The sequence below is a fragment of the Hippichthys cyanospilos genome, chromosome 12 (assembly GCF_059441005.1).
Source record: "Hippichthys cyanospilos isolate Australia breed blue-spotted pipefish chromosome 12, RoL_Hcya_1.0, whole genome shotgun sequence".
Taxonomy (NCBI): domain Eukaryota; kingdom Metazoa; phylum Chordata; class Actinopteri; order Syngnathiformes; family Syngnathidae; genus Hippichthys; species Hippichthys cyanospilos.
In genome coordinates, this window is record NC_142380.1 from 7,182,827 (window position 1) to 7,196,055 (window position 13,229).

Here is a 13,229-nt window from a genome sequence, read left to right on the forward strand (position 1 = left end):
CATTGAAAGGCATTGCGGAAACCATGTTCAAATCTCATATACCCACTGAAGTGTCTTTACGTGTCCTAGTTTCCCAAGTACTAATTTACTATGAATTCTGAACCATAGGCCGCTTTGAACACTGCATCTTATAGTCCAGCACTACTTTTTTTTTTTTTAACTAGCCACCAGGAGGCAATCTCCTGGTATACAAAGGGAGACAAAGAACATGCTATCAAAGTATAAACTGCTATATTACTCTCCACCAGGGGGCACTTTCTACTACAAATCACAAGCAGCCTTGTTACTGTCATGTTGTTGCAGTATTCCAACAATCTGAGTGTGTCAATGTTATGTTGAAAATATTTTGTTGCTGTTCCTATTTGTGAATGTGCAGGAATGTTCAGTCTGTTGTTGCTGTAACCAGGCAGTGTGGATGGGAAAAAACTTGAATTCACCATCTTGCGTGCGTAAATATATGATGTTATAACCTGAAACTTATTGTCTGGGGCGGCCAATATAGGACACATTTATTTTATTTTAAATTTTTTGTTTGTGTGGCTTATAATTCTGTGCAGTTTATAGTCCAAAAACAAATGCACATGCGTCTCTTTAAATCCAGCGAGCGGTGGGACAAATTTTTGGGCACCATTTGTGGATCTCATCAAAGACACCACCTTGTCACATTGCTCTATTTGCACGCCGGGTCATTGCTGTGCAAAATGAGGGCGTGCATTGTGTGTGTTTGTCGTTTAGCTGGTCTCTGTCGTAGAATCGAGAAAAACACCCTTTGCTGTCTTTATTGAACATAACCAAGATGTAGTGTATACACATCCACACATTGCTAAATAGATTTCTGGCAAACACAAGCTGTGTTGACAGGAGAGATGAGCTGTTGTTCCTGTTACAGCTTGCCAAAAGCACAGAGCTGGGCCTCCGTTCAAAAAGAGCCGCCGCTCTTGTTCAATCCAGCAGACTTGTTTGCCGCTGCCAACACACACACACACATGCACGACAAGCACACAGTCAAGATATCAAAGGTATCTCAGTAAGCACTATTTGAACAGGTGATTCTCATTTTCATCTTCTGAGCCGCTTGGCTTTATGCCTTTTAGGAAGTCACACTATTGGCCAAGTCAATGATGCACTGCTGCTTTCTTAGTTGGTCATCTTGATTATTATCTGACACGCTAAGGAAATCATCGTTGAAGGCGTGAAACTATTGTCGGGGAATGATAATGTCACTTTCTGACTAAAGCGAGTGCATTTCATTAAGTTGACTTTTTCTGTTCAGGCAGCTCTGCCTGCCTGTCTAACTCACTTCCCCACCACCTAATGATGATTGCTTTGTGTAAAAAAAAAAAAAAAAAAAAAAAAAAAAGTCTTGGTCTCTGCATTGCCCTCGGGTCAAGGTGTGATTTGAATCACTTCCTTTGAAATGCCATTCTCAAGTTTTTATTTCAGTTCAGCTTCAGATTTCAGCATAGCCAACAAGGCAGGCAAAGTCATTCAGTTATTGTAAATATAGTTTTTTTTTTTTAGCAATTATTTCAACAGCTTGAGTTGTCACAAATATAAATTACTGATACCACTTTTACCCGTGATAGTCAAAATTTCCCAAAACAAACAATGACCGATCTGTATAAAGAAAGCGCTACTTGACAGTCAAAGAAATTAATGGCAATTTTCTCTTCTATTCAAAGACAATCATCCTCTGACATAAAACCTTACCTTGTTTTAAGTAGACTCCTAATTTGGTCTGTTTTTTTTCCCCCTTTCTTTTTTCCGGATGACCCCAGCGAGGTACGGAGGGCTTTTGGAAGTCAGTGGCCCAGCACGTCCCTCGCGAGCCCAGCGAGATGCGAATCCTCAACCCCTATTTCATCCAGGAGGCCGCCTTCCAGTTCATAGGCCTGCCCTTGAACAATGGCATCATGGGAAAAGGGGTAAGTGGCATGCAGGCACACATTTGCCTCTTCATGATGAGCCAGCAGTCAGGAATTACCAGCATTAAGCTTGGAAATTGCCTTATAATTTCCTCGTCGTTTGTGGATGGACCCAATCGGGAATTTGTTTAGGATCACAGGGAAGAGACAAAGTCTTCAAGTGATTGAGAATTGGCAGCCGCCGCAGCACAAAATGCTCCCACCTGGCTTGAAAGTTATCTCTGAAGGGAAAGGAAACAAACGGGGGGTACGCATGAATGAATCAAGCTGCGTTTTTTTCATTCATTCATCAGGAAAACTGGTGATCATTACTACAACTTGAACTGCGATATATTGAAACCCTGAATGTTTGCCAGAGAGTGAAATATTTGTTGTAGGACTGGCTCATGAATAGAATTAATTCAATCAATTCATCACTTTAAAAATCAAAGAGTTGAAAATCAGCTAAACGGGGAAATCGATGTTTTGCATAATTGACAGAACGCTGGAATAGTGGTTTACAAGACTGTTACAATAGTTCCTACATTCAGTGGCAGCCATTTTTCGATGCATTCACGCTAACGCTTCAAAATAAATAAATACCTACAATTGAATACATGGACTCATTAAAGATATGCAAAAATTCGTCTTTGGGATCGAATTAGTTAATTGTGACATTTAAGCAAGCATGTTTAGTTTATTAGTCAATCAAACCATCACTTTTTAATAGTCAATCGCATAAAGATATATCGTAAATATATTTCTCTAAATACATATTTACTGTGATTGACCTAAAATATTAGATAGTGTTGTTCCATTACTAGAAATACACCAAGTTTCTTCAAAATTTACGACTGTAAAGACATTTTTTAAATGTTATCAATAAGTGCAAGTCAAAATGTAACTGAATAAATATCTTCTATATTCAAAATATAAAATAAGTACAATTCAAATAAAATAAAAATAGTAAAAAAAAAAAAAGCCTTCAATCTTGAAAAGTCTAGTCCTCACCCATCTCAAATCTTGTGAATCTGAATTTGAACCCAGAAGCAGACAGGTCATATAAGTGGAGAAGTTAAACACCTTCCGTTCAAAGTCAAAGACAAACTAGACCTGGAAGGAAGCCTCCAATAGAGCTCATGAGATGACTGTTGTCACTGAGTACCTGGAGTCTAAATACCATCTGACATCAATCCAGTATGGCAGAATAAAGCACCATAGCAAGCGCAAAGCAACTGATATCCCAACAGTTATCGAAACCAGTTCTCAAGGAGAACCTCCACCACTGGATGGGTTGTTGATTGATGTGCTTGACCTCTGCATCGGACGCTTGTTTGTGTGTCTGAGTGTTTGCGTGTGTAGCCGGAAAGTAAAGCCCCGGACTGTTATGCGTGAACATCGCCCCGGCTTTTCATGAACCCGACATGTGTTCAACATGTGGGCATCTGCTACCAGTGTGTTTCTGCTCATTTGTATTTCTGTGTCACCGTATTGCTGTCTGATGCTGCGATGTTTTGGGTTCTGTTTTATTTTTCCCCCCCTCTCTCCTTTTTTCCCATCATACTGTATGTTTATGTACGTGGAAATGAATGAGTGGCTTGATTGGCTGCACCAGTGCGCGTAAATGAATGAATTAGCGCAGCACAGTAGGGGGTTGGCCAGCTGCTCGTTGAGGTCCACCTAGCCCGAGGGCTGCAAATCAGGCTAATGATTTAAATGGGGCCTCCCTCCACTCTTTCTTCTTTAAACAAAACACACACAGAATCTGGGGCAGCCCGAGGCCATAAGGAAGCACAGTTCAGGCCTGTGGATCACCGTGTCATAGACAGGGTCACGTCTTACAGCCAGTAGTTAATGGCCCAGTTATCGAGCTTTAGTTAGCGGCGTCGGAAACGCAGGAGGAGGAGGGCCAAAACGGGATCCGAAATTGATCCAGAACTCGTGTGTGTCTTTGCGACAGAACATTCCAACTTTAGGCACGGTGGCCATAACGATGGCGCTGCATAACTGTGATGAGGTGGCGGTGGCCGGCTTCGGCTATGACATGAACATGCCCCACGCACCCCTCCACTATTACGAGGCCGTCAAGATGTCTGCTATCAAAGAGGTGAGTGGTTTAAAAAAAAAAAAAAAAAAAAAACTTGGCATGTCCAGAAATGAAGGGACAGTCTGTACGTCAATAGTATGGATAGTCTGTCCCCATATTCAGTATTTTCGCGAATAATGACATCAGCCTTGATGATCATTTTACAACTTTAACTTTGGGAACTATTTAGATTTTCAATTTACGTTATAACAGATTCTGCTGACTAAAAATGGTAGAAATCTTGAAAAATGGAGGGAAAATCTTTGGGTCGATATTAGGGATAGAACCATTGTCTGCACAGATATTTGGTGTTTTGACAAGTATTGCCATCAGTCTTGATGGGCGTTCAAAATCGTTTAAAAACTGTGTTAAGTTCAAGGAGCTATTTGAATTTTCTGTTACGTTTATTAAAAATTTGCTGATCATGGTTGGGATCACCAGAATGGAGGGAACTATCTGTGTGTCAATACTAGCGATAGACCCATTACCGTCCTAATTTTTCTTGTACTAAACGACCCATGTTTGGTATCTCTTGGCGTAAAACAATCCAGAAAGTGGTTCAAATTGAGATAGATGAAATAAAGGTCTATCTCTAGTCAAATCGCTAGCCGAAGGAAAACCATTGAATCTAGTATGAAATAAATAACGACGTTGCATTTGTGCAAGGGTCTACATTTTCCTTGTGGGATTCCCTAGGCCGTGGCTCCGCATGGCCACTGAATCACCTTCCATGCCGGTCGTCACCGTTTACACTGGAAAACGTACAAGCATGGACGTCAAGCCCAGTGTTGACATGTGTAAACCATGAGCCCCATCTGATGATAACCTGCCTCTAAACTCCCACTGAGCTGTTTGCCTTTATTATCAACCTTCATCAACGCTGTCATCGTTGGCCATTCATCGTTAGCCGTGTGGCGCACTTTGACGGCCGCTGCTCTTGTTTGGTCTTCTGAGCCCAGATAAAGAAAAGATCTGTTTCCCATCAAGGTTGGATGTGTTTCAACTTCCCTGGTCATTTGACAAATGACACAGGAATCAATAGATTGCCCCAAATTGTCGTGCAAAAGTTTTAGAATATGACTGATAGCCAGATTAGTAGTGATGTCAACTAGGGCTGTAACCAACCATATATATTACAGTGTTTCCTCTTTTTTGCGGTTAACGGTGACCCAAAAAAAAACCCCAGCGAAAAGTGAAATCCGCAAAGTAGACCCAGGAATTTTCATGCGTGTGTACGTGGGTACCGGAATTTTTTAAAATGTCAAAATTATTTATACTTATCTGAGACAAAGATCACTACAGTACACAGGTAAATCTTAAATTAAGAAATCTTATACAGTAACTGTACTGTTATCCCTTCCCGTTTGCACCTCTTGGCTGTAGTCGGGGAACACGGAGGTTCGGAGTTGCCCTCGGAGTAACAGCCCTCAGACTTCCAACTAGTGGAGCCTATAGCTGGCCAAACATGATAACAAGCAGAGTTTACACTTGAAATTCCAATTTTACAAGGGAACTCTAGGTAACATCTTGGTGTCACACACAGTGCTCTCGTTTGTCCTCCCCGCTCTGTGTGATCATCGCCCATAGAATGCGCCAAGTACACTCCTCAACTGACTGGCCAAGCAGTCTGTCAATCACTGCACGGGCACTCCTACAAGACAGGTGATTGGCTCCCGGCGCAACCATCGACCAATGAGGACAGAAGTGTATTACACCTCCAACAACATGTCTTGTAGCAATGTCCGCGAGCTGATTGACAGATTGCCTGGTCAGTCAGTTGAGGACAGTACTTGGAACCGTCTCCCGGTGAAGATCACGCGACTGAAGGAGAGAGATGAGGACTACAGAAATCTTTGGGAAGGCGTTAGTTTTTTTTTTAATAATTGTTTGTGAATTTACTTTTTGTGTTTTTCTGATTCCCTCAGTCCTGGACGCACAACATACCCATGGAGAAAGAGTTCCTGCGCAAGCTAGTGAAGGCCAACGTCATCACGGACCTCACCAACGGCATCTGAACAAATGGCCGCTTTTGTCTTTTTCCCCTCCCTTCCTGCAAGTGTCCAGGTGGCCTCCACACTATAGGGTGATGGGAGGGGGGGGCATGGTCATATCAAAGAAGATTGCTTTCCAAACACAAAGTTAAGTGGAGACGTGCACACACGCGTGCCTTCTGAACCAAAGACGCCGACCGATTGAAGCGCGAGGCGACGCGGTTGTCTCCGCCCACTTCCTGTCTGACGCGCCAACGCTTGAGCGTCGAACCAATACGGAGACTGTGCGGGGACGGGCCGAGTATTAGCAGTGCCAAATGTACCTCGAACGGAGGAGAGGTGGCGCTCTTCTCCTTTTTGCTGCCTGAATGTATTCCACTTTCCTCAGTGTAAATAGCAAGAGATTTTGACTTTGGAACGAGCTGCTGCAGCAGCGTCCTCCCCCTCCCTCCCCCGTTTTGTCGCATCTGCCCGTTTCCACTCGAGCGTTAGAAAAAGCGTCCGCGCTCACATGCTCGTGGATCCTCTCGGAAGACCCTTAAAACTTTTTATTTTGATTACGTTAGATTTGACAAAAGCGTGTGCGCTGGCGTTTTCTTTTTAAGTGTCCTTCACTCCTTGTTTTACCAATCATTTTATTGGATCTGATTCTCTAAAATGTTGTTTGCCAACCTTTGTTGCGCCGAAGCACATTAGTTAGAAAAAAGTCTTTTTTTTTTTTTTTTTAACCCTTTAAGGCCACTGTCTTCACCACCCCAGTCATTTTTCTGTGTCAGTGGCTAATAATCAATTTCACTCACTTCATTGAAGGATGCCGCGCCCAAATTAGGAAAGAAACCATCCTTGAGCCAAGGCACATATTTGTTCTTAGAGAAATCTAATAGCCCACCAACTGAAGCAACTGTGGCTTTCCGACCATTTCAATGTCGTTTTCGCTTGAATCAGTTTCCTGTCTGGTACAGGCTAAAATATTTTTTTTAATTTTTGTTTTTTTTGTTTAAGTGACGTTATTTCTTAGATAAAATCTTTGAGACCATACCAAAAGTGTCCACTTTTGACTATTTAAGACCAGCATAGTTCTATCCTGTCACTTTCTTAGCTAATCAGGCAGACATTTGAAAATTTGACTTCTACACTGTGACCTTTTGCAGTTTAAACAATTCTCATGCCGGCAAACCAAAAAAAAAAAATTCGACCATTTCAGGCCACTAAGTCATCAATGCTAAAATTAATTTTGACTCCTATGCTGTTACATAAAAAATAGATTCTCACCACAAAAAAATATAGATTGACCATCCAAAGCCAATATTACTTCAGCTGCTACGTTACATTTAAAAAACAAAAATTAGATGGTTTTTGTTTGTTTTTTTATGATAAGGGCCACCGTAGTTCTCACTTTCAAATATTGAATTTTTGACTTTCACCATGGTTCCGACTGACATTTTTTTTTTTAATATTTATTTTTAAAGCGCTAAACTGTTTATATTAGATTAGATCAATCTTGTGGCACCCTACCAATTAAAAACGTTATTCATCCAAGTCAGTTCCCAAGTTGAAATAAGAGTTAATTTGGACTACTGTAAACAATTAAACATCTCATAGCATAACACCAAACAAAAATCTAGATTTCTGACCATTTAAAGCCACATCTCACTGATCAGTTTCCTTGTTACATTTACTTCAGCCAAATACACCAAAAATTCTGACTTTTGACCATTTAAGGTTGTCACCTAGGTCAGTTCCTAACTTGATACAGACTAAAATCAATCAAATTTGCAACTGCTAGACTATCACATTTCAGTAAAGGTCTCTTTTCATACAAATAAAGAAAAAAAATGAAATTTTGACTTTCGGGCCTCTGTAGTTCTCACTTGAGTCAGTTAGTTCCTATTTCAAAATTGTAGTTTTGAAGTTTTAAGTAAACAAAGGCTGAAATCAGTTTGGACTGCTATTCTGTCACGTTAAAACTCACACATGAACCAAAAACGGCACGGAAAATATGTGAAACCTTGCGTTTTTGATATGATGAGTTAGCTCCACCAATAAATAATTGGACCTTCTCCCATGTAGCGGAAGAAGATTCTTCCGTTCTGCTTATCACTATACGTCACTGGCAGAGCTAGATGATCTTTTTTTTTTTTTTTTAAATCATTTTGGGGCTCCGTGATGGGAACCGGGATCATTTGGTGGCAGGTGGAATCATGGGCTGTGATGAGTGAAAACAAGCAGAGGTCGGTTGTTTTTCTTTTGCCAACTCGATTGGTCATGTCTGTCAGGCGAACCCCATGTGTGCGTACGTTTGTTTCCGGGCCGGACCGAACGTCGCCTGGTCTTCCATCCTCCTCGTTGCTGCAGCTCTCGTCGTGCTTCACAAATCGGTGACACGTTATGATTGTGCAAAAATAGATCTATATTGTTTTTGTTATTTATTTCGTCACTGAGACCCAGCGTTTTGGATCACAGGCAGGCCTGCTTTTTTTTTTTTTTTTTTTTCTCGAGGGAGCCCTGAATTGTTTTGGACTTGACCGTGCGCGATTGCAGCGATTTGTGTGGCAGAAGCAGCGTTAATGATCCAGGATTTTTTTTTTTGGGGCTTGTTTGTTTTCACGTTTTGACTCTTAAGTCTTTTCAATGTGCAGTGTTAATGATCCATGAATGACTTTCTGTTGTTGGCATAATTGTTTTCAAATCACGCTTTGACTCAAGAGTCTTTTCCATTCTGCAGTGGTAACAATTCATCAATGATTTTTTGTTGTTGGTTTATTCGTTTTCAAATTGCGTTGTGACTCTTGAGTCTTTTCATTCTGCAGTGTTACCGATCCAGGAATAACTTTTTTTTTTTTTTTTTTGGCTTGATTGTTGTCAAATTACGCTTTGACTCTCGAGTCATTTCATATTGCAGCGTTAACGATCCTGGAATGACTTTTTCTGTTGGCTTGTTTGTTTTCAAATCAAGTTTTGACTCGTGAGTCTTTACATACTGCAATGTTACTGATACAGGAATAACGTTTTTTTTTTAAGTTTGTTTTGAAATCACGCTTTGACTCTTGAGTCTTTTCATACCGCAGTTAACTATCTCGTAATTACATTTTTTTTTTTGTTGGCTTGTTCGTTTTCAAATGTTTCGACTCGCGAATCTTTTCATATTGCAATGTTACCAATCCAGGACTTAATTTTTTGACTCGAGTCTTTTCATACTGCTCTGCGTCCCATTATCGATAGAACACAATCAACCATCTCAAGGCAGGACTGTCCAAATATCGCTTCGCTTGCCAACATAGCAACGACATCATCATCATCATATAAAGGATTCTTCATGTTTGGCTCTCAGGTGTCTTTTCACCTCTTCATTGTATCTCTCCGCTTGTGGAAGTGCATACTTACTGTAAAGGCACGTTTTGCTCGGATCCCGCGTTCCTCACAAAGGATGGCGGACGGAACTTTGAGAAAACTTTTAGTAGGCGCTCACACTGCCTTACATTTCATCTCCTGGGAAGTCATGACCAGAAGCTCCGCTGATCCACTTTGATCCGTCGGCTGCACGTCATTTGGGAGATTTGGGTCCACTCCATTGGAGATCAGCTGTGTTCGTCCGCTTGCGTCTGTGTCCAATTAACTCCTTCACTGCCATTGACGACTATACACGTTAAAGGTCCGTTTTGACTGCGCTGAGAGTGAATAAGTTACGGGACACTTTCAAGACACTTGGTTTGTCTTTTTTTTTTTTTTTTTTTCTTATGGTAGCCTTTAGCCATTGGCTACAAAACTGCATTGTCACTTTCCACTTGCTACTGCTGTAAAATACACTACTCACGAAAAAACAAAAATAAAATAATGTTCAGTCCTGGAACATGAGAAAAATGCATGTGTTCAAAAGTCACCTTTAGCTTAAAGTCAGTTTTTTTTCCCAAGTAAGTACTTCATATAGACTGTCTAATTGCTTGGATGATTAATTTTTAACATGTTTAATCAGTTAAAAAATAAAAACAAATTGAATGTGGCACTTGAATGAAAAACTTTGGACACTCCTGTTCTGGAACAGTTTTGATCCATTTTCAAAAATCACCTTTTTTTTTTCTGAGTAGTGTATTTGCTTCCTATTGTTACTGATAGTCACTTTTGTTCCTGTGGTTGATTTGTCCATTCAATCAAATGTGCTCATTTGGGTGCATTATTATAGAGGCGACAGATTATAAAACATCCCAGTCTCGCTGAAATTATTTCAGCGGCTGTAGACGTCGTTTTAACTGGGCCAGCAGTGAATGAGGTAATTGCTTGGCTAGGTAATTGCTTTTTTTTTTTTTTTTTTTTTTTTTAACCAAGCAGTTGAAAGGTCAAATATCCTTAATGTGTCCTTCCTTAGTTACTGAAAAATTTCCCAATGCACTTGATGTACATGAAACATCACTTTCAAACCTGCCCCCTCGTCTTTCGGCCGGTGTCCTTGAACGCACCAGCAGGAAGCGTTCGGTCCCTTCTGACATGTTACTGACGCTGTGCCACTTTGGTCTTGTACTCCTTTTGATGCTCAACAGATTTTTAATTCAAATGCCCCCTCCCCTCCATGCAGTTGTTCAGGTGGACCGGGCCCAAATCTCCTTGATGAAGTCGAATGTATTCAGTCAAATCATGTTGATTATTTTGACTTTTTTTCAGCATCATAGATGGCAAGTGATCAAATTGAAGGTGTTTGAATCAAAGTGTAAATTGCTTTCTGCAACTCAATAAAAAAATGTTTGTAATGGACATTTGTTTTTGACTGATTTGGGGATTTGTTTCTCTATACCGCAAATGTTCCATATTGGCCTTTTTTCCCCCAGTGGAGTGTCCGAACTTTTTCCTATTAAATATTATTAAATACGGAAAAATCAATAAAGCCCGCAAAAACACATTATCTAAATTAGTTATTCAAAAAACACTGCAATGTCAAGGCTTTCTGTTAAAGGTGGTGACGCACACTTCTAATGGTGTCTAACAGACATTTTTTATTTTTAAATAGCATTGCTGACTTTGTCAAAATATATTTTCTGCATATTCCACGGGCCACAAATATTTTGATGATCGGCCGCGATGAATGGCCTCCGGGCCAAGTTTTGTACACCGCTGGCCTACCCTCATTCCTTTATTTTGTTGTGATCCCATCCTTGTGTATAGCAAGGTAGATCTGGTTTCATGGTAGTGGCCTTGAGGGACCTATTTGGGACCTGTTCCCCACACACACACACACACTCCATAAACGCACAACTTGTCAGCTGGAGTCGTGAAAGTCTCGCTGTCGTTTACACACGCACGTGGAGCTCTTAAACAAACCAGATGAGTGTCTCTGGGAGGGAGGGAGGGAGGGAGGGTGTGGCCTGTCCAGCTGTGGGAGGACAAAATGCTGAAGGCCGAGTGGGGCTTAGAGGACCAGAGGTGGCAAAAGCACTTGAGTAGAACTGATAAATGATGTTTTGCAATGTAAATGTTTACAAACGTATCCCTTATATAACCTGAAAAATCTACTAAAGTACAGTTAGCAAAAAAAAAAAAAATACACCAGTATATTGGACTGAGCTATTTTGTTGTTAATAGGGTGAAGAAAGGAATGTCACGCCTCAAAGCTGTGGTTCCTCAACAGCTTTCCCAGCTCCACTGGGTGGGATGATGCCAGAGGATATTTGCCACCTGGGAAGTCGTGGCCGGCCAACTGCGAGTCCGGCAGACGGCCGTAGCGACGTGCCTGCACCTCTTCAGTGGCTGGGCCTTTTATTCTGTGCGACAGGTTCGCCGGCCCGCCTCCTCTCAGAAGACTTGCAAGAAAGAGGCCGTGACCTCCAGGCCTGAAACTCAACTCCTTAGAAAAAGCGGTGGAATGGTGAGAACCCCCCCCCCCCCCCCCCCTTTTTTCTCTACCGCTTGTTAGGTGGTCTGTATTTATTTACATATATATATATATATATATATATATATATATATATATATATATATATATATATATATATATATATATATATATATACAAACACACACAAAAGGAAGCTCTTAAACTCTCAACATAGTCTGGAGCACTACTTTTGCCTAAATGAAATTGGCACCAAGATGCCACAAGATAGAGCCAAAGCACTACTTCTACCTAAAGGAAGCTCTTTATCAATGTATTTCTTTGGCATTAAGATGCCAAAAAATTATTTTTCAGCATTGTTTCTTAACAAGATGGCTGCAGAGCTTTTCTTTTGTCTAAAATGAAGTGCCTCCACCCTATTCAACTTAGTTCTATATCACCAAGATGTCAGCAAAGCACTGCTCGTGTCTAAATGAAGGTCTTCAACTCACATCGACATAGTTCCTTGACACCAAGATGCCACTAGATGGCTCCGGAGCACTACCTTTGTCTAAATGAAGTGCCTCAACACTATTTAAGATAGTTCTATATCACTGAGGTGCCACAAGAAGGCAGCAAAGCACTTCACGTGTAAACGAGGTTTTTCAACATGTCAACATAGTTCGTAGTCACCAAGATGGCTCCGGAGCACTACCTTTGTTTAAACGAAGTGCCTCAACCCTATTCAACATAGTTTTTTATCACCAAGATTCCACAAGATGGCAGCAAAGCACTACTTATGTCTAAACAAGGATCTTCAACTCACGTCGACTTAGTTCCTAGTCAACAAGATGCCACAAGATGGCAGCAAAGCACTAAAGTCTAAACGAAGGTCTTCAACTCACGCCAACATAGTTTCGTGGCACCAAGGTGCCACAAGATGAAGTACAAACACTACTTTGTAAATAAATAAATGTAGCTCCTGAACTCACTTAAACATAGTAACGTGATATGGTAGCAAAGTATGACCTTTTTCGAAAAGAAATACAGTGTACACAATGTACACGTGTATGTACTGTGTGTGTGCGTGTATGTATATATATATATATATATATATATATATATATATATATATATATATATATATATATATATATATATATATATATATATATATAAAAACTCTGACTGCATTGCCATCCTAGAGCCCTTTGAGAGGAATCACAGCAGACATTGTTAACCTATCTCGTCCAACATCGGTCACCTCTGACCTCCAAAATGTTCTTCTGAGGGAAGGAACAAAAGTTCTCACGGAAAATGGGGACTCGCCAGTGGCGCTTCTAGGGGCGCGCTGGGCAAAATTTGACCTGAAATTCTCCACTTCTGCAACGTTATGCAAGGCTTTTGCATTCTTCTTTTGGAGAGCTTTATGACGTATGAGGTGACTG

At 40.8% G+C, this 13,229-nt stretch overlaps 1 protein-coding gene across 2 annotated transcripts in view; it reads left to right on the plus strand.

Annotated features, from left to right (window-relative positions):
• Window positions 1–10,727, plus strand: part of st3gal3b (ST3 beta-galactoside alpha-2,3-sialyltransferase 3b) — a 34,484-nt gene extending 23,757 nt beyond the window's left edge. For both annotated transcript variants that reach the window (XM_088429939.1, XM_088429941.1), the window contains 3 exons: window positions 1,779–1,925; window positions 3,865–4,011; window positions 5,916–10,727. In XM_088429939.1, coding sequence (XP_088286065.1) covers window positions 1,779–1,925; window positions 3,865–4,011; window positions 5,916–6,005 — 384 coding nt within the window. In that variant the 3' untranslated portion in view covers window positions 6,006–10,727. The remainder of the gene's footprint in view (window positions 1–1,778; window positions 1,926–3,864; window positions 4,012–5,915) is intronic.
• Window positions 10,728–13,229: the final 2,502 nt, after the last annotated feature.